This window comes from Cataglyphis hispanica, chromosome 6, assembly GCF_021464435.1.
Source record: "Cataglyphis hispanica isolate Lineage 1 chromosome 6, ULB_Chis1_1.0, whole genome shotgun sequence".
NCBI lineage: Eukaryota > Metazoa > Arthropoda > Insecta > Hymenoptera > Formicidae > Cataglyphis > Cataglyphis hispanica.
In genome coordinates this window covers 6,458,353-6,486,292 of record NC_065959.1, presented here as the reverse complement: position 1 = coordinate 6,486,292, position 27,940 = coordinate 6,458,353, and the positions used below count along the sequence as shown (strand labels likewise).

At 27.9% G+C, this 27,940-nt stretch overlaps 1 protein-coding gene across 7 annotated transcripts; it reads right to left on the bottom strand.

The window, feature by feature from the left end:
* Positions 1–43: 43 nt before the first annotated feature.
* LOC126850229 (protein unc-13 homolog 4B) lies at positions 44–27,940 on the bottom strand. 7 transcript variants are annotated; one of them, XM_050592984.1, is made up of 19 exons: positions 18,577–18,993; positions 14,656–14,836; positions 13,382–13,637; positions 6,586–6,750; positions 6,334–6,512; positions 5,952–5,996; positions 5,707–5,866; positions 4,853–5,376; positions 4,550–4,699; positions 4,315–4,452; positions 4,038–4,229; positions 3,650–3,944; positions 3,107–3,465; positions 2,780–2,969; positions 2,378–2,684; positions 1,948–2,028; positions 1,326–1,449; positions 985–1,178; positions 44–741 (listed from the first exon to the last, which is right to left on the bottom strand). In XM_050592984.1, exons 2-19 carry the CDS (start codon positions 14,796–14,798, stop codon positions 647–649), a joined length of 3,597 nt encoding a protein of 1,198 aa, XP_050448941.1. In that variant the 5' UTR covers positions 14,799–14,836; positions 18,577–18,993; the 3' UTR covers positions 44–646. The 7 variants fall into 7 exon arrangements, with proteins under 7 accessions (XP_050448941.1, XP_050448940.1, XP_050448943.1 ...); XM_050592983.1 differs by lacking the exons at positions 14,656–14,836; positions 18,577–18,993 and adding an exon at positions 27,447–27,940; XM_050592986.1 differs by lacking the exon at positions 1,948–2,028 and having other exon boundaries at positions 18,577–18,990.

The following is a 27,940-nucleotide window of genomic DNA, read 5'->3' as shown; positions in this document are numbered from 1 at the left end:
GTGTAGATAAAGTTTTTTTTTTGTAAGGATTTATCATTGCGCATTCATGCATAAGATAAAATTATATTTGTCAAAGTGATAATATGAACATTGATGATATAAAATATACACATAAATCATTTAATATTACTGAATCTATATACATATATTATTTGCTGATAATATATTACTTACACATATACAATATAAAATATTCCCCTAAATTTTCATTATGTCGTAGCATAAGTTTTGTTATAAAAGTATTTCTAAGTATTTAATTATTCAATATAATAACTATTTGTTTATAATAAATACAAGTATTGCTTTTTTACAAATAGCACTTACTCAGCCTTACAGTTTTCCGTTTAAAGTTTTAAAATGCAATACTCAGTAATTTTTTTGAAAATTATAGAAATAATCAAAACTACGCACAGCCTTAAAATATTCACGAGTATCAGGCTATTGTCAAAACATCGTGCTATGGTAATAACACGATGACTAAAACACAAATTTGTTACAAAATATTTATAGTGACTTTTCGTAAGGCAACGCTGGCATATTATTAACATTGATACGTCTTATATAGACTGAGTTGCTTGAATATATTTTGCATTGAGTACTTTCGAAAATGATCCAAACGTAGATCCATATTAAGGCTCCACGTAGATCATTTAGAGTTTGCTTTACTGTTGAGTTTTGAAATGAAGTCCATCGCCTGATTGTCTCCTTTCCGCTGCTCCAATGCGCGAATGACGTCCGTACCTTTGAATCAATTTGAATTCACGTTTAATATAAAATTCACGAGTAGTGCACATAATTTAATTATGCGCATATTTAATAGACATAACATATTTTTTTTTTAATTATAAAAATAAAAACTATTAAATGTAATATTAATTATGATTAAATATTCTATAACTTGATGATTTAATTATTACGTATTATGAATTATGAATTATTGTTTCTGAAATATAATGTTAGATAAATTTAATTTATAATATATACTTTTTTTGGTTGGACGGGAAAGTTTCAGATGAACTTGTTCTAAAGTTGCAAAGTCAGTTTCTGGTTCAGTGTCAGGAATCTCGCTAAATGGTAAGAAAGCTTCAGCCATAAATCTTGATCTAAGAAAGTCTTTGTCTTTTACCTCAAACGCCACTATAGCGTTTTCTATGGCTCTTTGTTCCGGAGTAAGAGGACTAAAATGTTAGAAAAACATTTTATGAATACCATATTATATATATAATATTATATATATATAATATATATATATATATATATATATATATATATATATATATATAATTAATTAATAATTTTGATTAATAATTAGCTATTTTACTAACATGTTAAATGTTTCGTCAAAAAGAGGAAAGAGCGTTTCTTTCTGCACATGCGTTTTGGGTGCCTTAATATCAGCAAATTTTTCATCAGGCAATAACCTGATCTTTATATAGGAATCGCATTTGCCTGTAATAAACGTAATTAATTTATATCTTATGTAACATAAATATTTGTTAAAAATTTGAAGAAATCCAGTGCGAATATTCATGCACGGTGAAAATGATTATCACTGTGGACACACGTAATCTATTTTTATCGATGAGGTCATTAACTTTAATTTAATTATACAATGTTAAATAATTATATGCAAAATTTTTTTGTTTAATTATTTTGCTATTTCATGTTTATTATCGATAATAATAATTTTAAGGAACCCCATATATATAGATAAGATTACAGATAATCAATGTAAACAATATTCCGTGCTAGTGTTGGATTTTTAACGTCAGGAAGACCATTGTATTCACAGAAGATTATTATTCTATTTTTATAAAACGTCAATATAAATTGCTCGTTTCATGCACTCTCAAAATGCTACAATATTTCCGCGAAAGCAGGCAATTTGATAGAGAAACATGTAACAATGATGAGGGAGAACCTTATTTCACATTTGCTTTTACATACTTGTCTTCCCTTCTTTCAGTCTTTGTTTAGATTTTGAGTGCAGTTTACGCTCGAGAGTAGACAGCTTGCCTATAAAATCGCCTATAAAATCGAAAGAAATATCATTCCTTCTTTAAGAAGGATCCGCGATTGTTTACACTAACGATCAAACGTTAAAGCCGAAATAACTTATTCCCATGATAAGAAGATAATTATACAAATCTTTTGTTTTGTAACTACTTATTATGTCAAATGTCAATTTCTTTTAAGTTATTTAACTGTTACTTATCATCAGATGTTCCGCTTATAAGACCATTTATATCGTTTCGTAACTGCAAACTTCACTTGGTATTTATTTAACCGTTTTTCATTTCCTTTTATCTAATAATATTTTTGTTACTTTTGCAAACACCTTTCATATTCCTTTATTGATATGTAGAATTTTACTCACCATTGCTATCCATACAACGAAGATTCCTGGCATTTAAAATCTGTATATTCAAGGAATTATCGAGGAAATATGCTTTGACGGTGATAAGACCATAAATAGGTTCCTCAATTTCCTTCTGTTCTTCTAAGCGTTCCTGATGGTAACGATGTATGAGCTCGGCAGTTTCAAGTCCATATAATTTTAAAAGACGTTCGATCTTTTCTAAAACTTGCACATTCGCTGTTTCATCGGCATCGAGATTAAAAAATCGAATGAGCGTGTGAAGAGTTCGATGTAAGTTCGAGTAAAATGCTGGCGGTCGTCGTTTCTGTAAACAACAATGTTATTTCATGAAATACGAAAGAATGAAAGTTTTATCTACATGATAAAAAAAATATGCCTGCATGTTCGATAAATATATACCTCTAAATTAGTGTTGACTAGCTTATACAGCGTCTCAGACATGATTTCCCAAATCACTAGGAGAACTCTGTTAAAGTTGTCCTCGTTGAGATTATCATGTAATATTGTCAGATTACTATCCAAATACTGTAGCAGACGATCCATTGCGTTGCTAGTCGTATCAATTAATTCGGCTCCCTCCATGAGATACCTAAAAACGCAAGAGTAAATCTCTCATTAGAAGCCTTAGAATGCAATTAAATAAAAAATAAATAAATACATGTTGTTATAAAAATTAAATTAACAAAAATTATTATTTAGTAACAAACTTTTTAACATTTGACGTACCTACTCATCGCAGGAGCCATTTTGTTAGCTACGACTTCCAACAAATCTATGATCTTGTTCTTCACAGTATCTGTGGCGTTATCGATAATAAGTTGAAGAGTCTGCCGACAACGATCAGCTTCTTCTTGAGTCTTGTGTTCCCCTAGAGCCTCTATAATTTCTTGCAGTCCTAAATCTTTAGCCAATGGTGCGATCGATGTTCTAATATAATCGATGTTATTAATTGCAAAACACCAGGCCGTCGATATTTTAAATTTCTTTTCATAAACGCTACTCTGCGAGAGCTGCTCTAATTCCGTCGTCATCTCTGCTTTTCCTGCCATCTTATCCGCATATGCAATTGAACATTTACAAATGTCCTATGACAAACAACCGTATTATTACAAATTATTTAAAATTGTTTCTAATTTTATTTTTTTATCTGTTATTATTTATTCGACCTTTTTATTAATAAAGTATATATATATATATATATATATATATATATATATATATATTACATTAATTATATTAAATTATAGATAGAAAAATTTTAACACTTACGTCAATGATCTTTGCTATGAATGTGTAGGAACCTTCAACGTCTGGCCACGCAAGCTGTGTCCAAAAAACTTTAATTTGATAGAAAGTTGTTAATGTATCTACGGCGCTAGAAGTATACTGAACGCTATTGTCGACTGCTTGCAAAGTGTCGATCTCTACCGCTCTATCAATGCGTTTAAGTGCTTTGTACACTGCGATATCTAACCAATGCGCGACACCACTTCGAAACCACTCATGATACTTTTGTATCTTCATATCCTCCAGCTGTCCTTCGGCACACAGTACTTGACCAAGTCTATAAATGTTAATATATCGATGATTAGAAGAGCGAATTGATTAAAATTATCGACATCGCATATAAAAATTTTGCATAATTTTAAAAACTCACACAGCATATCTTTGAAGCGTAAGATAAACCTCAAACAGCGTTGTACCTAAGCTTAATTCCACGTTGTCGGTGCTATCAACTTCAATTCGCTTTAATCTGGCACACACATCCTCTATAATAATCATGCACATATCACTGATTCTTTTCTCATACGCAATATACAGTATTCTTGCGTACGGAACGTTCACTTTTCTAAAAAATTTGTAATTAATCTATTATATTATTTGCATTTTATTGAGTATGTTTTACTCTGTGCATTTTCTTTAAAATGACTTACTTTATAAATAATTTGTCATAATTTTCAATAGCTTTCTGTAAGTCTGATCTAATCAGTTGAATTATTTTAATCTGATTCCTAAGTGCATCTTCGTCCGATTCTGTTTCAGGCGAATTATTGCTTACTACATGTTCAAACCTTGAACGCATCAAAATATGTCTTGAGTAAAATTGTCAAATAATATTTTAAATTTATAATTATATTATTTCTACGTTTTTATTCTATAAAGCCTTACCACTCTGCACAGCTTTGTATAATAGTATCTTCCAAGGCTTGAAGTACGTCCATTTTGCCATCATCAAATTCAGAAAACCAAGAGTACATTTTGACCGGAAAGAGATCAATGTCTTCAGGAATTTTCAAAGAAGATATAGATGATAATATCCTACATAAAATAATTGAAACTTACGTTAAGACATATTTTATTTATCTCTTGAAGAATTTTTCTATATATATTATTTAATATAAAAAAGCATTTGCATCAATCAAATATATAATATAATACAGTTAATAAAATGTAGGAATGTTAGATAATTACCCTAAAATAGCGGATAATTGCATCATGACATTTTTATCTCCCATAGTCAGTCTTCGAATTTTTCGTATACTATTTAAGCATGAATAAAGAATTTTTTTGGTGGCATCCCAGAATAATCTAGTTTCGTCAGCAGAAAACAAGCCGCTGTCCATTGGCCTGAGCAAGTCAATCGCGAGCTTATTAAAAACTGTGAAACTTAATGGATGCTCTTGGTGAATCCTTGCATATTCGACCCATTGCGCCAAAGCCAGATTTCTAGCTAGTAAACCACGTTGAGCGCTGTGCTGAAGAATGAGGGCTTCGGCTGGTCCCGACCAACGACCACACCAACAGTATTTTTCGATTTTTTCCGTCTCAATCTCATGAAGTAGCAATACTCTTAACAGGTGTCGATGTTCTTGTGCGGCCACTTGTGCGTTATGTTCCGCGCTAAAAGACAATCGGAGCTTCACAACGCCCCGACGTTTCGATTTGTTTCTTTTTTCTAAAGCGTACCACATAGTATGTCCCGTTGTTGGTATATCCTAGAAAAATGTATACATAAATAGAACGTATAATCAATATTAAAAATAAGAGAAGAGAATCATACATTGTATTTTAACTTTATGTAACATATTATATAACGTTAAAATGCAATACTGTATGTTTATAATTTCATTAACAAATATATTTCTAGTAAAAAAAAATGGTTAATTATCTGTACATATATTTAAATTAAATGTTGTAAATATATATATATATATATATATATATATATATATATATATATATAATATATAAGTAATATGTTTGAAGAAACATATACTATATATATATATATATATATATATATATATATATTAATTTTAAATTACCTTTAATGGTATTCGACATCGACCAATGAATTCATTATCATGACTACCAGTCGTAGCCGTTACTGCAATTTCCTTAGCCAGTTTAACTAAGCCACGAACACCTTTAACATCTTTAACTTTGCTCATTTTTTCAGGCACGGTTTCGGCAGCGTCAAAATCCCTGGAATGCATTGTATTTGGAATATTGGAATTATAATAATTAATAATAATACATTTTTATACAAGCAGTATACATTATAACTTACCATACTTCAAGGCACAAGATGTCGTTTTCAGGATCTTCCAATGGTCTAAATAATAAATAATTAAAATATATAAATAATCCAATAAAATTTTTTTTTAAATACAAGGCAAAATTTATATATATAGGTTTTGACTATTTTTTAAAATATAATAAAATATAATTTATTAACTTTAGAAGACATTTGATATACTAATAAAATTTTTATAGAAATTTTTATTACTATTTTTAGAATATTTTATATGTTTAGAATATACTTGTATACTCTTTCTTAAACATTTTTAAAAAATTAATGAATTTTGCTAAAATTTGAAAATATGATGATATATTTAATTTAAAATAGCTTGATTATTTTACAAAAGTAAGAAAGTAAATATTTTACTTACAATTCAAAATGTTCTTCCCAAATTGGACTGAGTGTACAAGTTTTCACGGCAGTATTGTATCTTCTGGTCGGGGCTGATTCGAGATAAAGTGCACAGAAAGGATCACTTTTACCGTTAGAATCTTTGGAGACTAGTTCTTTGGCTTCGATCACTTCGATGTTTAGATGCAATTCTGGTGGCTAAAACATGAGCAATAAAATTATTAAATATATAATATTATGTTTCTGTGAAAATAATTGTAAAAATAATTACCTCGAGATTTTTTGTTTCTTCCAACACTCTTTCGTGTGTTTCGTTATCGACTTTAAAAGCATGTTGTAAATGATTCAAAAGAATTTCTTGACCACATTCTCTAGAAACATCGAAGCCAATTTGATGTTGTGTCATATACAGCAGTGTAGCATAAAGTTCTTCGATCTGTAAACAGTACATCAATATAACATTAATTACGAAGAAGCAGCAAAAGACACATATATAACAAGATATTTTTTTATCAACAATCATTAACTGCCTATTTATGCATGTGTTTTATTTTGCTTAACTTAAATCTCATTTAATTCTTTTAATTTCGTATCTGTTAATTATATGTTATGATAATATAATCTGCCGATAATATGACAGTTTCGAGTATGTTATTTCTGAAGCTTTGTTAAAGGTATCGTCGAGTCAAAGTTTAATATTTCTAAAATAACTCTGTTATATATAATCACACAATAGAATAATTTCATACAAATGATTTATTATAATATATAATGTATGTAAATTTAGAAAACCCTTCAAATGTATCACAAAATATAAAATATATTTGAAAATATAAAATATAAAATATATTTTTTAAATTATTATAATTCAAGTTGAAGGAGAAAGAGATTTATTAGTTGTGATTAATAATTTAAAATATAATACGACATTTATATAACTTATTTTAATAATTTTTTTTTTAATTAAAATAAGGAAATTATATATAAAAGAATGCTAATTAGCATATATATAAATAAAAAAATATGAATACAATGTACAAAGAGGCAGAGAGAGAGGAAGAAAGAGAGAGGGAGAATGAAAAAGGAAAAAAAAGCGAAAAATTAATAAAAACTTGCAGTCAAAGTTTTAATATTTGACTTTTTTTGAAAAGAGATGGTAGATATTCTTACAAATTTTTCTCATCATTAATCACAACTATTTAAGATAGCCGATTAAACTCACCGTCATAGATTGCAAAAGTGCATTGGTTCTACGTTCAATTTCAGCCTTTGGTACTCCGCAAAAAGTATTTCTCATACGATTGAGGGTGGCCGCCCTTATAGGCGAATTTGTGCTCACCATATTAAATCTCATATAGCTATTCTTTTACTTTCCAAATTTACAAAAAAAACTCACAAGAATCACACAAACAGTCATGTAGTCACTTTGAGCTATATGTTCAGTTCTCTCATGATACATATTACATGTGTCCAAAAGAGTCATTGTTAAATGTATAATTAAATCGTAATTTTTTTGTTAATGAACGTGATAGGCTGCCAATTTTCTTAGTCGATTTGTCTCAAATGATTTCGACGACGATAACGAACAGCAGATCTAGAGAAGAAGAATCTAGAGCTACACGACAATGATCCGCAGAAACGCAAGACAGAAGATCATATTGTTAGCTAAGAACAATGACGTTTATGCATCAACGATTCTAGCCTCAATTAGACGTCAAACTTGTTCACACTGACACGTTCATGGATCTTGCGTGAGGACAAAGAATTGACCGCGCAATGACCCTTGTGATCACATCCAATGAGAAATAATAAAAATGTTTGCTTTAGCCAAAGATTATTTTCCTAAAACGTTTCATATGTTACTGACAGTACTGTAGAGAGACAGAATTATTAATTGCACACGCGATCGACGAATTTCGTTGTGGTATTAAACGCACTTCGTCAGCCAAAGATGAACTTCCACGACGACCACGACCTTTCTTATCGACAATACGACGAGTCCTCGCATATTTGACCGCGTATGCATAATCGACGATCGCAATCGATCATAGCATGCATAAATCGTAATACTTTGGAATCAACCGATATCAATGTGGTTTAATACAAGCGTTCATGATTACGTCAATGAACTTAGAATAAGATCATCGCTATTAAATGAAATTCTCAGTATCTTGCATTGTATCTTTTTATTTTATTTAAAATTAATATTAAAACTTTATTATAATTAAGTTCTGAAAATGAATTATTTGATCTATTTTTACTCTGCGATATTAAAAAGTGAAGTTTGTATTTGGCGTCTTTTGTCTCTTTAGACATTTACAGATGATGGATGAAAAATTTATTGCCAATTTATCAGAATAAAAACAAGTTGATAATACCGCATATTTTAAGAAAGTAGATAAATTTTAGTCGTTGTGATAAGTTGTAGGTTGTTAGTAAACACTGCATTATATTATTTGCTTTCAGTTAGCAATGTATATGTTTTACTAACAAATTTAAAAAAGTGAAAACTGTAGCAAGTGCAAATGTTGTGTAATATTATTCATAATTTTATACTGTTATTATAATTGCGGTTTTCTAACACCTATAAATGTTCCTTATCGTTCTTACAAAAATATGGTTGATAATGTGGTAACACATGGATACTTTTTAAATAAACTATTTCTACAAACTTGCTATAACAAATTTTTTAAACTAGTCAATGATATTACAAATATCTTGAGCGTTTTACATATAATACATGTCAAAAATCAGATTATCTTAAGCAATTTTTACAAATTATTAAATAAAAAATTATGAATATTAAATTATTGGTAATAATAAGCAATAACTATAAATTTCTTATCAAGATACTATTATCATTTTAGATTCTGAAATATAACATAGTTTTCTTTCTATATTTTGCATACTCTCTTTTTTTACATAGGAACTTTTAATTTTTAACAAAGATTGGGAGCGATTAGCGAAAGATTAGGGAAAGGGAAAGATTAGCGATTCTGTATGTGAAAAGATCAGAATTTGGGGCATAGCCTTCAATTTCAATGTTCTCTGGTAGATATAGTTGCCAAGTGTAATTGACTCTGACAGTGAGATTTAGATTTAGAACTATATTTCGCGGTTAAATTAGATGCTGATAAAAACAACTTCTTTCAAGCAAACAATATCATTAAATATTTAATATGCATTAATAATTTTTTTATAATTTTATATTATGTTTTTACGGCAAGGAAGATATATATATATATATATATATATATATATATATATATACATATATGTTCTCAGAAAAGAAGATCATGTTCCTTTATGTATTTAAACAGTCCCAAAATACATAGTAAATCTGGACACAAAAGAATTGTGTCGTATCCCGTTTAGAGTGACCTACAGGATAAGTGTAACCACAATGCGTTTATACATTCGCGCAATTACGTCCAATGAAAGTTGATATACCGACAATTAGTTCATTGGGCATCAAGGCGTATCGAAACACCCGTTGTATGATAAATAGAATATTTGAATGTGTGTACGGACCACATTCTTTTGTCCTTCTCATTCCGTCCGTTTAATTTTCATAGAATTATGTAATTTTGAGCCAGACTCTCTACGCCCACTCTAATATTCTAATTTTCGATTCTAATTTTTTCGGCGAGAATAATATATTTGTTATTATGTATAGGATGTCATAATAATCACGATTTCATGATTACTTTATACAAAATATTAATGAATTTGAATATTTATAGCATACCTATTATTTTTATGTGCAATATAGGTATATTGAACATATTATAGGTATACTGAACATTTACAAAAATATTTTAAAATTATATAATATAATAAACATGCATATATATATATATATATATATATATATATATATATATATATAAACAAAACTCTCTTGAAACTATGTAATAACAAAAGGCATTTGAGATTCATATAAAAAAAAAGTTTGTTAGTGATAAAAATAAGTAGCTTACTATAAATATTAAGACGCGCGTGACGACATTACGTGACGATTCGATTCGTTTTTAAATTGTCTCTGACAATTTGCCAGTTTTACGAAAGGCTATCGAACGAAAGAAGAAAAAGCAGCCCAGTTTTCCAAGTAGCGATTTATTTTTATGATTTAGCAAATACCAAAAACTAAAGTGCTTGTAACTACATTAACATTGTAACTGAATAAGCTTTTAGAAAAATTATATTTGTGTTTTTTGCACACATATTATAAATATATTATATATTTTTATTATATTATTATACTGATACTTTTTTATTAAAATTATTTTTTTTTACTTTTTTTATTTTTACCAAAAAAAATTTTACTTGTATTATGATCTAGTTTTCTTACATTATATAATATTTTTTATTAATTAAAATTAAACATAATTTACTTTTATATTAGAAATACGCGTCATTTAAGTTATAAAAAAATATAAAATTTTCTTAGTAAAGTATTTGCAATTATTCTGATGACATTTACTCTTTTCTGTGGGGCACAGAATCACACAACACATCAATCTCTATTTCACCAATTTATGTTCAATTTTAAAATACACATTTCTTGCACAACTCACTAAATTTTTTTTTAAATATTAAAACGAATTTAAGATGATAAGAATAATTCGCTACTCTTCATTGATTTATCCACACATTAATCATAAAAACACGCAAATACATTTATGTTTTCTTGCTCTAGAACTTTGGAGGTAAATATATTTTGAAGATATTTGACAATCCAATTAATTAAATTAAAGCAATTAGCGATAAAGCTAGAAGAGGTGGTAAGGATAATCAGCGTGAGAAGACAAGACAGGAACTTGACGGAGGCGAGCACCACACTGCCAGGAATAGATGGACCGACGGATCAGAATCGTCGTGCGTCGACTAGAAGACTTCGTGGTAGTGTAACGTTGCGCATTTGCTAACGCACAGACACGTGGATCTCATTTCAGATTAAGTTTAACTACTCGATCAAGCATAACACCCCATATGGAGAATGCACGTGTGAATGTATATAATTGTACTATATTCAGAATATTTGCCATTGATACTTTCATATATATTTCATAATCAAAACGTGTAAATGCAAATCGCTTATAATACAAAGAAAATCAGGAAAAAAGAAAAAAAAGAGAGAAATGTATTGGTCAATGAATATAATATACATTTCTGAATTTCTTTTATAATTTCTTACATATTTTTTTTATATTTTGTAATTTTTTATGTTTATAAATATGTAATATGTTTATAAATTTTATAATTATTTATTTTTTTATGGCATAATAATATTTGACTAATTAAGAATTTATTGCATGTGATTTATCTGTTGATCATTTTAACTATTGATGATTATTTTGTATCAAAGTTCAACTTTAAGCTTGTAGAGTAACAACTGATTCTTGAATCAATAAAAATTTATTGGAATATTTTATTGCATTTTATATGACGTCACAAATTGCATATGACGTAAACAAATTACAGAAATGTATGAAAGGATATATTCATTACGTTAATGAATCTTTTGCAATCAAACTATTTATGTGTGATTATAGACTAATAAGTAAAAAAATATTTTTCTACGGAAATATCTGATAAAAAAAACTGCGTGTACTATATAAATATTTAGCATATCAATACATATAAATTTAAGATAAAGTGGAGTGCAAGAATGGCAACATAATGTGCAAATAAAATGGCTTATCGATTTTAAACTTACGCATTTTTTCTCTTTTTCCTCACTTTTAAAAAGTGGTTCATCAAATTTGATCAAACGCATTATTTCATGTTGAAAAAATAAATTTAACGCTAAAATTTAGATTGCGAAAGAAAGGCATAATTTCGTAAGGGCACGTCTAACTTCGACTACCCTTCGTGCTGGACTGAGGACCTTTGGAAAAATCAATACTGTTACCAATCGTTACAATCACGTGCTAGGACATACAGTAATATACAGAAAATATGAAGTTTCGATCTAACGAGCAGAAGTATGAATCATGTATATCTATCATAAATATAAAAAGTATAACTATATATTATGTTATAACTATGGAGAAAATATGTGAAGAATTACTCATAATAGACATGTAAAATAGTTTTACCATGCATACTTATACGAGTTTAACATTGAAATAACAGAATTTATTGTTTATTATTTAATTTACAAATATTCTAAATTTATCGAATTTCAATTTTTAAATGATTTCACGAAACATTATTTTTAATTATAAATTTTTTTTTTATATAAGAAATAATCTGTAATCAATTGTTTTAAAGCATTTATATAATGTGGATATAAATTACAAATGTCAAATGTGCTAAGTTTCTTTGGTGTAAATTAATTTCACACACAGTTAATGCAACGTCGTTTAAAATCATTCTCCCATGTCAATGAATCTGTCTTGAATTAAATGCCGAGTGAATATAATGTGTTGCATAAAAGTTCTTTCAACTGCTGCGCGCAGGCATTACAGATAGAATTATTTCGATCTTGAACAGACCATCCGTTATCTATTGACGTAGAGGGTACGGTATGGATCTCTACTTGAATTATTTCCAGACAACACTCTGCGTGCCGTTAACGTGTGAAAATTTATTCTCTTGCCGAAAGTAGTCATTAATAACTTATGATATAACAAGCTATTTTTAATTAGAATCTCAAAATAAGATGCAATAATATTATCTCTAAAAAAAACTTATTAATCTTCTAACATTAGCTGTAATATTAACGGATTACAGATCTTGGGCACGATCGGTTTGAATTTAAGAGAGATCCGAGTTAAGTCATTTAATTTAAGCCATTTATAAATTGTGATTATATATATATATATATATATATATATATATATATATATATTAGATTATAAAAATAATGATTATTTATAAAATGATTGTGCTATAAAGTAAGATAAAATTGTTATATGATATTATTTCGTAACGTTTAAGAGCAAAAATTAAGAAGATTATATATATGCAAAAAATCTATTAATAATTTATTATTATGTTAGTATTTTTTTATTTTTTAATATATTTTATTTTAGTAATAATATAAAATATTTAATACTCACATTTAAGCCTACTGATTCAGCCAAAAAATTTCGAGCATGTTCGCTTTCGTCTCTATCGCTATCAGTTTCCAGCAGGGCCTTAGTTGGCTCATCGATGCTTCCTTCCTCACTTGAGATATCTTCTTCTTCTTCTTCTTCTTCTTGCTTTTCATCTTTTTTCTTTGGAAGCGGGCCTTCTGTTTGTTCTTGAGCGCGAACTTTTGCTGCAAGCAGTGTGCCGAGATTTTCGAAAAAACTGCCATCCGATTCTTGAACCCTAAAAGTATATAAAAAATTTCAGATTAATAAGGATAGTTTAATTATATCTTAAATCTATAATTTAATAAAAAATTTTTTATTTTGTTTATATTTGTATGTTTTTTTATATAAAAATAAATCTACTTTTATTTTGTAAGATATTAAAATAGAAATTTCTACTTCTTAAAAATAATTATAATTGTTATATTATTTAAAGCATATAAAAAAATATTATATGTATTATTTAATATTATTTAATATTTTTATATACTGAAAAAATAAAAATGTAAAAATATTTTGCTATAAAGATATAAGTGTGCTAAAGTAATATTTAATATTTTATCTAAATATTTTTGTTTAAAATAAGAATAAATTTTTGTGATATTGATTATAAAAAAATATTACATTCATATAAAACGTTAAGATAATATTCTACATATAAGGCGCTTCTAATGCAAGACAATATTCTACATATAATGCGCTTACATACAATGAATTTGATGTTTGATGAATAATACATATTTAAGAAATAAAATCAGCATTCAATGTTCTTGCACTTCTAATATCTAACACTACTATAAAATTCATATTACCTCAACAATCGTACAGTGATGAATAAACATGAAAATACATGAAAATAAATTATAACACGCTTTTAATATTTTGGTATTAATTTGATTTAATATTTCTAATACTAAGACTATATTTTAGAGGATGAACGTTTATAAATGAGATACTTAAAATTAAACTTAAAATGTGATATTTAAAATAAATATATTATGTGTGTGATTTTAAGAAAAAAAAAGGGAAAAATAATATGAATAATTTTGGGAAGTATTTAGAAAATTCGAATTTGGGCAAAAAGTGTATATAAGTGTGTGTAAATAAGTGTGTGTGTGTGTTAACAACAATCGTTAACAAGCGTGGGTTTACTAAAGCGCGTGGTTCACAAAAAATATTATAATGCTACCGTATTAAAACGCAACGCAAGCTCTTCCATACAGATTGCACACACATGAAAATCTTCTTCTTTTCACCTGTTACGAATAAAGTTGAACGCCGCAAATTTCCAATAAAATCTTGCGACGGTCACTTCTTTTGCTTCCGGCTTTTGAGACATTCGAATAGCGGCAATCGCATAATATGGATGTTTTTCGTCCAGTTTTTCAAAGTGTGCCATTTTCCTTTTCTTAGTCCTTTAGTAGAGACACAACACGTCTAACGAAAACGCACGGAAGATAGAGAAAAGCACAACAATGTCAGGTAAAAAATATTTTTTTTTGTTTACTATTATTTTTAACTTTTATTTTATAACACGTTATTTTATACACGTCTTAATTTTTATGATTTTAAACTAATCAGTAAGATTTGAAATTAAATAGTAAACGCGCATATTACAAAGAATAGAATCTTATAAACACTTTAAAAAAACTTTAACTATTCAACTTAACACTTTGATAATTAATTTTTGTTGCAAAGCACAACACCTCTTCTGATAAAAGACAATATGATGCACTGTGTATGATGTATCAATATATCACGCCCAAGAATTTTTTAAATTTGCTTTTTAATATGCAAAAAAATTAATTGTAATAACTAAAACTTGACAGTGAATTGACATTTTTGCTCACATTTTTGTAGGCTGGATTGTTTTTTTTTTATGTTATCAAATTATTTTTTTTGAACTATGTATGTTCACCTTTCGCGACTACGTTCATACTGACACAATGTTATGACTTGGTCATATAAAAACTGGCATTTAATTACTTTTCCGCTACGTAAACGGAATCCCGCATGCAATATGAGTTATACAAGATCCCCACAATCGTGAATTACAGATTCTGTGAAGTTAAATCGGATCGTGTTAAATTCATGTGAACAGTTTTGATACTGATAAAACATGTATGGGACAGCCCCGTTTTATTGCGAATTGAGTACACACTCGAATGAGGTAAGAGATTAGTATGTAGGCAGTACTAACATGTTGCCTGGAATTTGATTGCACAAATAATTTGCAATGGAGATATAATTAGAATTACGTAAGTTAATAATATTAATTTGCAAAAAAGAAACAATATTATGACAAAGTCAATATGCATATAATATGTAATACATTTAATTAAATTAAATTATATTATATTTCTTTTGTTACGCGTTAATATTTCTGATTTATTTTTCAATTATTAATTTTTAATCTATTTTATTTTTAAATATTGTTTTTTGTTTCTATGATATTTTACTCGACTAGAAATTTATGAATACATTATGCAACTGCATATAAATTATGCGCGGTATCAGATAAATGAGCTTTACAATTGAGAGATAAACACAAATTAGTTTATAACATGTATAAGAGTGTGAAATTTGTTTGCTTGCTGATTACTCAAGCTTATTACTAGAAATAATTTACGGATAAAAAAACAGATAAAAAAAAGAAGAAAAATTTTTTGAATCATCTCAAAATCAATCAATTCACCTCAATCAATTAAGTAAATAATTTTGATTGAACATTTGCATTTTTCTTATTTTACCTACATTTCTCGTAAAAGAATATTTAGAAGAATAAAAAACAGTTAAAACAAATTATCATAATCTCAAATTAATAATTAAAGTAATTGAGAACAATTTGTCTGAGCTATTTTGAACATTTTACGAAGAATAAAACGGGAAATACGTTCTCGAATTACGAAGCGAAAAGAATAGAGGAAAGAGATGTTTGTTCATTTGCGTCACTGCTGCCTTCCTTTTTTCGAAGCAATGCATTGCGTCTTCTTGAACCTCTTTTATTCTTAACTCAAGAACGAAGTGATTCATGGTGTCGCACGCCAGTTGGGTACTTTGCGGTCAAACGCATCGTTCAAAAAATGTACGTTTATCCTCATTTTATTTTATTCTTCTTTGATATCTACTTTTAAGCTTGTATGCATTGTAGTAATCTTGAAGACTACATAGTTTAATTGGATTATTCCTCATAATCGATTTTGATATTAATCGATTAATTTATAGCTCATTTATAATCTGTAAAATTGATAAAACAATGTTGCAGATTTATATTTTTTATGAAAATTTCTATAAAAGTTAAATAACATGTTTGTTATTTACTGTAAATAGCTCATTTATTTTTAGTAGTTAAACTTAACCATTATTAGACTGATCTTTAAATGCCGCATTTTTATGTGTGATATATTAAATTGAAGTGTTGCTTTGTAAATAACATGCGCAAGATTTATTGCGATGTAAGTTGAAGACAACCTTCAATGACATAAATATAAATAACCTCGAAATAATTATCAAGCCGGAACGTACACATAATTGTGTTCTCAGTTTCAAATCAGTTTATCAATACATATATTTACCGTATGTGATGTATTTGTTGTTTTATAAATATATATATATATATATATATATATATATATATATATATATATATATAATTTATTTTTACACACAAATGTTTAAACATTTTGAATGCTGTAGTACTTTACAAGCTAATAAAATATTAGGTTTCGTAATAATTTTTAAAATACGTGATGTCTTAATATGCTCAAACGTTGCAAAATTACATAATTCGTGTTGTTGCCATATACAAAACTTCACTTTGAAAAAGATTTCCACTGTTTTAAATCGTAAATATCGAAGTATTTAATGATCATTTCCGCAGAGATTAATTACTGTTTGTTTTACGTATCCATATACGTATATATGTTTATGCAACTTTGAAATTCGTTGATATCAAATAATCTATTTATGTACGCGGGGTATAACTTAAAGCTATGATTAAATGTGTTTTTCTCTTTTTTTATGGAGTCGTTCTTAATGAGGAAACCAGGGAATTCCATCAATTATTTCAACATGACATAGGCGGTATTTTCACAATAGTGTATCATCAAATCTTCTAGAGAATCGTGGGAACTATTGTAAAAATAAAAATAAGCGCAAGGTTACGCTTATTGATCAATGTATTAGATATAATTTATATGTATATATATATATATGTGTGTGTGTGTGTGTGTGTGTGTGTGTGTGTGTGTGTGTGTGTGTGTGGTGTGTAGTAATGTGTATGTAGTATATAGTAATTAGTATTTATTCTTGTTGAATGAATTTAAATTTACATTTAAATGTTTAAGCAACACATATAAATATTAGTATTATTTCACTAAAAACAATTTATAATGCGCCAATCAATCATTTGTATCAATAAAATCGGATTACACCTGACCTGAAATTTTTTCATGATTGATTTTATGTCTCTTATGACATCTGTAATTAATTATCTATCATGAAGACGTTGGAACGTCATGAATCATATTGCGAACATCATAACGACCTTGCACATCAGGCCTTGTGGAATGGGATATATATATAGATACATCTATATGTTTTGCGTACAGGTACAGAGCTCGAACGTAATCCCTACTCTGAACTGCCTCATGTTGATCTCATTCTATTATTAGATCTTACATGCATGTCTGGTTATATACAATTTAACTTAATATTTCACCGATGAGTTAAGAGCATTCATCTAGTCTATCATAGGACGTTATCATCAACCATGAAAATTATGAGTATGCATGCAGAATTCGCCGCTATTAACTTTTCAGTTTCGTACTAAATACGTCACACATACACACGTACAATAAATTTATCTTTTTCTTTTAAAATTATTGGCAATGGTACAATAATTTTTCAATATATATTTTTATAATTTATGTGTAAAGTCATTTATATATATATATATATATATATATATATATATATATATATATATACATATAATTTGGTTTTATACTTTATTAATAAATAATTTTCAATTTTTTTACAGAATTGTGACATTTTCTATATCTTTCTTTTCGGGACATATATGTTTCACAGAAAACTTACAGCAAAGAACAAAATACAGAAAGAACAAAATTTAACATAAGAAAAACATAGGTCAAACGCAGTTGACATTAATTTACCTTATCTCATGTTCCGATTTCTCTTGTTGGTTCTTTTCTGTCAATTTCTCTTCTACAATCTTGTGATAAAAATCTTTCCACATAGCTTCCTCGTCCATCTTCGATTTCTTCAAACTTATCCGACAATTAGAAAGTATTTATATGCAATCCAGCATTTTCCAAAAGCTGTACCGTATTATTTTGAACATGCGATTATTTCGTGCTTGTGTGGGACTTGCGCAAGACGTCTGTGTACACGTATACAAAAAAAGAACGCGCACTTACGAAAAAATTTGTTATTATCGATTTTTGGAATACGGAAAAAAATTTGAGTGTATCTTGCAACGAAAAAATGCCGGCTGGTGTTAAGAGCAATATAGGTGCAACTAGTAGGCGTCCCACTTATTCGCAAATGAGATCACCTGTCACTTGATCACCATTCGCTTGTACTTTTTGATCGCCCTGTAGATGGCACCTATTGTCAAGCCACAGAAACGTTCTTTTCTTATCCGTCGCGCATAGTAAAACTCTGTATTTTATATTTATTTAAATAATATTAATTTTTTTTACAATATCTTATTTTATAAAAATATTTTATCTTCTTTTTTCATTTCGACACAGAATAAAGAATGAATTACATTAAAGTTAATATTAATAAAAATTAAGCTTAATTTTATTGTTTTTGGTTTCAATATTTAAATTAAATAAAAGTAATAAAATAAATTAAATAAAAATTATATGAAGAAATTATGTTAGCGCGCGTGACAAAAACTTTTTGCTTAGTTTATTTAATCTATTATCTTATTTTTATCATAATCACTATGTTAAGCTAATTAAATAAAATTTTATGTCACAAGACGCACAGATGTAAATGACTCAACATTCGCGGAGCTTCTGTCATTTCGATGATATCATCTTTTGTATTATCTCTTTGTTGAACAGACATGGAATTAATATCAATGAATCACGAGTGTAAAAAGTTTAATTTATACGCATTTTACACACTATGTAATACACCCCACATATATCTAATGCGTATTATCAATTTATTATAACAAAGCTATCAATTTGACTCAAAATTCGAATATAAATTTACACAAAAATATTTTTCTTAAATATGTCAAACGATTACTAGGTAGAACTGTCATGGTATACCTAATGATTAGAAATCAACACTTCTAAAAAATGTAACAAAGAATATATAATCTGACATTTGTCATTAACACAATGATTATCGCAATAAATGTCATGTTCTACGAAAAAAATAATGTAAATGCATTCCATTATTGTTTTTAGACCAGTACCTGTGTATGGAATTGATTCCTGGCAAGCTGCTACCCAGACTGGCGTCACGATCGTTGCGCCACATGAACGCAGGCGCCATTTGATACTATATATGTATTTCTCCGTTACAGCATTGTCAAACATCAATAATGTTTATTGTAGCATTATGATATGGAAATATTAGTTTTGGTTTTTTTTTTACATAAAATATTAATTTTTTTTTACAAAATCTATAAATGTTATAGCCTATAGTGTATAGTTATTATTTCGTAATCTAGAATATAAATTTGTACTATTTAATATTTCGACTATGAGACAACACGTATTAACGTCTGTTTGAGTACATAAATTTTAAATTTTTATGATGTACGTCTCAACATACGACTTACAAAGAGATAAGTACAAATAAACTTATAAGAAATATTTTGCTGTTGTTCTGAATAAAATGCATCACACACATCTGAAAGAATCTACATACAAACGGGCTGGCTATCAGTAATTAGCTTAAACATGCGATGTAAATTAATTAATTACATTCTATTCTTCGGTAAGTAAAGCAGAAAAAATATACTATTTAATTCCATATATCAATAAAAATTAAATCAATAATTAATGTTGTTTTTTTTTTTATTTTATCATAGAAATTATAGTATTTTGTGCATCGGCAAAGCGTATTTATTATAATGACGTTAACATATGGACAGCATCTCAAAGGAATCAATCAGATGGTACGTCATTTGTTTTAATAAATCCAAGACAGATTCAACGTGCGGAAGCAACAATAAAATATTTCTTGACGAGATTGATTGGGCCGATTGCTCAGCCAATAACGCTAAGAATATCATCTTCCGATGGAGGAAATTTACAAAGCACAATTAGTATGATAGGCAAGATTATACGAACAAAAGTTATGGGATTTGCGCGAGCTAGTGGATTAACTACATCAGTTCGTCAATTTGAAAAAAGATCATGGAATTCTACAGTCTCTGAAAATTGGTTTACCGAGGGTCTGGTTCAAGGATCACTTTTATTATGCGATCTTGTCAGAATAGGAGAGGAAGTTTGGTCAACGATCGATCGTTATTTCGATAAGTATAATGTGACTTTACACAAGGTAAGTTGCAAATTATTTTATTTGAGATATTATATGAAAATATATGTGATGATATAGATTTAGATTTTAAAATAAAATATTTAACATTATTCTTTATTCTATGTATATTGTAAAAAAACAAGTATAATGCTTTATCGTAATAATTCTTAAAAAAAAGTTAGGAAAATCATATATATATATATATATATATATATATATATATGTATTTTTTTTACAGGAATTATTACCACGCAAGACAATGAAAAGCTTCAAGTTTCTAAGCACTATAAACAATGCCGCCAAATTTAATGAAAAAATATTTAAATGTTTATTGTCGACAAAGAATAGAAGAAATCTTACATTTTTTCATCTTGATCAAACTTTCGTGAATTTAATAAAAGATTCATCGGACAGTAACGTGAAAATATTTAAGTTGAATGACTTAGAACCAACATTCTCCTATTCTACACTAAATAATGACACAGCCAATGAAAAATTGAACATGTTGTTTTGTCATTCATTGATTAAAAGAGTCAATAATTATGACGTTTGTATGAAAGAGATGCGACGTCTTGTAGATTGCGTATCATCACCGAGACAAAACTCACGTGAAGTAATTGCTCATCGCACACTTTCTCCCAAACCATGGTTAACCGCTATTGAAACTTTAAGTGACTGTAAAATTTATATCAATAAGGATAACAGCGTGACTATTCACTGCAATTTTGATCAAAAATTCCCGAAGACCACGATACGACGCGTTAAGTATATTTACGAAAAAATTCTAGACTGTCGAATATCTAAACGATCACCTCTTCGACGTGTCGCAAATGAACTTGGAAACGTTCTCTCAAGAAGCAGATGGGGAAGACAATTTATATATGACGTGTGTCAGTATTTTACGATTTTTCAAGAAGGCCGCAGAAGATTGAATACACTCTCAAAAAATTATGCTAAGGACAAGCAAATAGCTATAAGGTTAATAAATTGGCGCAAGACACTATCGTGATTCTTGATTTTTAATAAATCATGGGCATAACAATAATATTTGCCATAAGTTTACTAAACAAATGCAAATCAAAAATATTAAAATAAATTTAAGGCATTATTTTCTCAGTATCTGCATCAGGCGCTATTATTGCTATTATCTGTTATATATGTGGAATTTATAATGAAAAGATAAATTAATTATGTTGCTTGTTTTAATAAATGTTTTTAATTAATGTTTTAAATTTTTTAATTAAAATTTTTTAATTAAAATTTTTAATTAATGTTTTTTTACAATCTTTTATAGCATGTTTAATAATTAATACATTACTAATTTTGCGAATCTTGCAGTACAGAATAAAGTATGTCATAGTTTCTCAAACCGTATTATTAAAATATTCATGATAAAATATATTAATATAATTTTGATTAATATAATTTTGAATTTGATGAATTTAGTACTTTACGTACTTATTTATAATTTTTCTTTTAGGTACAAAAAGATATCTGTATCATTGGATCTATACAAAAACGGAGTATTAAAAAAAACAATGTTTGCTATTGGTAATTTTCATCGTTCCGCATTAGCGATGCAAAAATTTTTTATTACAAGTTCTTTCAAAAAATGGCAGACTCAAATCCTTGCCTGTTTGTCTAAGTGGATGATGAAACTCTTGGAATTATTTGGATATACAAATTTGGATGACATAGACATTGACACAATTCCTACCGATGTCCCGTTAATTAATATGACAGAATCAGATAGCGCAATGATAAGCGATGATATCTATGATGAAAACAATGAAATGAAACATCTTGTGATATATCGCAAAAAAGATCGTTAGTATTTATATTAATTATTGTATATTTATTAATTAATTATTACGAGAAGAAAGATATTTACTTTATTAATTGACATTTTCTTTGCTCTTTTTATTTTGAAATTATTAAGAAGATATTTCAGATCAATATTAAAATAATTTTAACATATAATTTATTTTTATTGATTAGTTTTAAATTTGTAAAAGAATCTAGCGGATTAATAGTGTTGTATTGCAATAGAAAAAATAATTTTATAAATTAATTATATATGTTATTATAGAGATAAGAAAGGAGACTGATGAAGCCTTCGATAGATTGATGCGTTCTATGAATCACGTAAATAAAGTGCAAAACAAAAACAGTAAAAGCACTTTAGCATGTCTCGCAAATAATTTGTTATTGGTAACTATGTTTATGGAGACTATTAGTTTTGTTTCTACATTGTTCTGTTTGGGAGAACATAAAGATGAATCTAACTTTGAAGACTTGGAAGAAGATGAATGAGTTTCACCCGCATCTGAACGTAGATTATGCGGTCTTTAATTAATTTTGCAGAGTTTGATACAATTAAGAAAATAGCTTTTTTGATGATATTTGAAGCTTTTAAGAAAATTGTTGTTATGAATAGGAATAAATTGTAAATTTTACTGCAGATATATCAATAAATGTAGCAAATAAGTTTTACGGTTTAATAAAAGATTTTATTTGAGAAATCAATATTACAGCAATTAAAAACATATGTGTATATGTATTTTTAAAAAAATAAATATACATATTTTTTATATGTATATTTTTTTAAACGTATATTTAATTAATTGTCAAAATATGTAAACAAGAATTGAAAAAATAAAATTTTAAATAAAATTTATATTTCATCATTAAGAAAATTCTTGTCTTTAATTTTTTTGTGTACGTATTTTTTTATAAAAATTATGTTATTTTTGTAATTTGATTTAATTATGTTTTTTTATATTTTATATTTTTTTATATTGGATAAATAATATGCGCCATACAAAATATAGTAATAATTTTTTTTTTTTATTTTAGTTTTATTAGTAATGCAATGTAAATGTAAGAAGAAAAGAAGAAAGAGAGAGAGAGAGTTTTTATAACAATAAAACAATTTTGCAAAAATAATTTATATCATTTATTATATACAATATTATTTTTGAAATTTATTAAATGTAAATTTAATTTTTATCTTTTATCTTTTATCTAAATTTATATCTATAATAGTTACACTTACATTATACCTAGCACGCGATGACAGTTTTATAATCTTTGAAAATAGAACTTTTTTGAATTTTAACAATAAATCTGTTGTCAGGTTATAAGTATTAAAATAAAAAATTTTAAATTATCATTTTGTATTTCCGACACTTACATAAATCAAATTAAGCCTTCACATTATTATGATACCGTAACTGCGATAGTATCAGCGTTTGTTTCAGTTAAACGTTTACAAAATATATCGTGTTTGACATTTACAATCGCGGCAAAATGGATCGTCGCATTTTATATATCCGTTCACATATGTCATATGTCACATACGCTTGTTCACATTGTATCATGACACAGTCAGTAAAAATGCACGGAGCAGTCATTATTCTCTATTTCGTCGGTATGAATAACTATGTACATTCTATAATATATGAATGTTGATTAATTTCCTTTGTTATTAGTAATTATCGCATATTATTATCGCATAATAGTATTAAAGCAATAATTAAATGACATTCATTCGCATTATTCTCGATACGAGCCTTAGCCACACACGTTATTTATCTTTCTCCATCATATTCTAGGTTTCCTGATTAAAACATCAAGCGAAAATGCAACGCATGAAATGCAATCAAAAATTATCGGAGGACACCCAATCGATATAAAATCTCGACCTTTTATAGTTAATATCGTTTTTTAACTATATTTAACAATGTATATATATATATATATAATTTGTTTAACAATATAATTTGTTCAACAATAATATATTTGCAGCTCTCTTTACATAATTCACACGGATTCCTGTGCGGTGCTAGTATATTATCGAGGACATTCGCTATCACCGCTCTTCATTGTTTGTAATATAAGTTTTCAATATTATAACATATTATTAATTTGAACATTATGATTAGATTGCATGAATCTTTTTCATTAAAATTATAAATCAAACACCACAAATTAATTATGTATAATTTTAATATTGTGTATTGCTTTTTAGAGAAAAATCAACACAATATTATGTACGAGCTGGATCTAATAAAACGAACAAGGACGGACATGTGCATAAGGTGACAAATATTCATGTGTACAACGACACATTCGATCGCTTTTCGAAATTACCTCATCACGATATCGCACTTTTTGAAGTGAAACCACCATTTCGTTTTTCGAAAACCGTTCGACCAGTTCGTTTACCGAGATCAACCTATGAAATACAGCGTGAACTCTTAGTTTGTGGCTGGGGATATACCAATAAAGTGAGTAAGCTTAATTTATAATACTTAAGGATTTGTACAATTAACATTGTTTTTATTTTAAATAATTGTTTATTAGATACATTTTAAAGATGTCCGCAAAACATTTGAAAAATGAATATGTTATTTAAATTTTTTAATATTATTGGATTTTATTTTTTAATTTGTTTTATAAGTAATGAAAAAATATATAAATTGATTTAATGTAACTTATTACTATATTTAATGTAATTTATAGGAAAAAACATCCGATGTTCTTATGGGTGTTTATGTAGAATATGTTCCAATTGAAATCTGCTCTTCTTATTACGGATCGGACGTTAAAAATAATTATCATCTATGCTATGGGACTCGAGGGAAGGATGCTTGTTTCGGAGATTCTGGAGGACCATTAGCTAATAGAAAAACCATTTATGGCATCGTCTCTTTTGGTAATGGTTGTGGAGATATTACTGGTGTCTATGTTAAAGTATCATCTTATTTAGAGTGGATCAAAACTATTATGAATTCGTGATCATGCATGATGTTGATATACATACATATTCGATGACTTTGTTCTTCCTTATTAATTTTTGCGTCTTAACCAATTTAATGTAATTTTAATCGACTAAATATTAATAATAATTATTGATAATAAAAAAAAAATAATACATGTCTTTTTTTGCATTCCTGTTGCGATTCGTAGATATAGAAAAAAAACCCGAAATAATTATTCGACACATCGCGCCACATGAAAGCCTCATGTTCTTATCCAAGTAGAAGGTGTTTTCCAGAGAATAGGCACAAAAGGCGTATCGAATCACGGAGTCGTGAACCCTACTGCGTTCAGGTTCGTTGCCTGCAGGAAATCCACCACATACACGTGCTGCGCAAGAGCGTCGCGCACGCCTGCACGCGACGCACGTAGCATTCGTTCGAGCAGGGCTGAATAAAAGATATACGTGACTACGTAATGAATATTTAGCTTTACGTGATAAAGATAATTTTTGATAATATCGCTTGTACATATACTCCGTGGTTATAATGCAAAAATTAACAAACCTATAGCAATAAGTTAAATTTAAAGTACGACATATAAAAATATTGTCTGTTGCGTAATGCTTTTTATTATAAGTTTTTAATAATATAATAGAAAAATTATAATAAAACATAAATTTTTAATAGCAGAACAAAACTATATATAATCTAAATATATATAGGGGGGAATGTTTATTACATATTTGTTATTAATAAATACTAATAATTATTGCTATTTAAAATTAATTATATAACACAAATTGTGACATTAAAATTAAATAAGCACAGAACATATTTTTTTTATTTAAAACATGTTTTATAATTACATACAATTATACAGTAAAATTATTTTAGTTAAAATTTTTATTTATATATGTCTTCTTTAAAATACTACAAACATTAAAAATAATAAAAATTATGAAAGAAATAAAACTCACGGATACGTATTTTATCATTTTTTGCGGTTTACTCGACCATGCACGTGCGCTTGTTACTTCAAACTACTATTTACTTGGATGACTCATTCGTGTTTCTCTGTCAAGCGAGCCTTTAACATCAGGTTTACCGTTCGCGCTTTTAAGGGTCTTTAAACTCCCCCTTCCCCCCACCCCTCATATGTAATCTATTCAATGTCTTCGTAAAAGACCGTGAGAAGTTGCATTATCATAGCGGAACATCCGCCACGTTCGAATGTGGGCGAATAGGCTATTTTTACATATAAATATTACGCTACCAATTCTGCACGAGATAAGGCTTAGCGATAATAGCAAACTTGTGGAAGTAATGATGTATCATCACTAAATTGATAGCAAAATTATTGGATAAAGAATTTTATATCAATGTGTATCTCGTATGTGATGTGACTGCATTTAAAAATAAATCTATTTTAGCACATATTATATTACATATGTAATATGTAATGAATCATAATAGTGTTCTATAAATAACAACACATGTATATATTTGATATACATATAAGCCCTCCCTCCCCCCTCCATCCTTGGTGTAAGCTAAATATCAATGTTATCTTCAAATCTATCCATTCGTATCCTTTATATACAATCTTGCGGTTTTATATGGTTCTCACAATATATGACTATTGTTAATATAATATATTGTAATTTTTATAAAAGAAAAAAAAATTAAAGAAGACAATTAGAGTTTTATTTTTAAAGAAACAACCATACGTAAAAGATTTTTTATAAACTTACCGATCCATCTTTATAGGATGAATTTTATTGCGGCAATTCTTCATAATCTCGCGGCGAATATTTAGAAACCAAGCGCAACTACATTTAGGACTGCAGTACTTTTTCGTATTACTATTACTTTGCACAGATTCATCATAATGGTTTACGTATTCCCAGTTAGTATCTTTTAATGCCACAGGTACTTCTTCATGCTCTATCAAAACATATGAATCTTGCGAATCTACACTGGAAGATGAATTCGATTTTCTGGCATTAGTGGGCTTCTTTTGTCGTAGACGAACGTTGTCTACGACATCCGAATCGAGCTGCGTATCAGTTATAATCGATAGATTTCTATCAATTAAATATTCTTCTTTGTAAACAGCAGATGACGTTTTTATTTGTTCAATATTTGTCTTGTCGTCTAACATATTTTTCGAACAACTTTGCGGAAGACACTTCTTGCGACGAAGCTTTAACTTGATGGGATTTCGCAACATTATATGTAATGATTA

Coding starts and splice junctions, on each gene's coding strand:
- LOC126850229 (XM_050592983.1), bottom strand. CDS start 27,925: ATGTTGCGAAATCCCATCAAGTTAAAGCTTCGTCGCAAGAAGTGTCTT. Junction 3,945..4,037: donor ACGCTTCAAAGATATGCTGT/GTGAGTTTTTAA, acceptor TAACATTTATAG/ACTTGGTCAAGTACTGTGTG. Junction 1,450..1,947: donor ACTGAAAGAAGGGAAGACAA/GTATGTAAAAGC, acceptor CGTTTATTACAG/GCAAATGCGATTCCTATATA.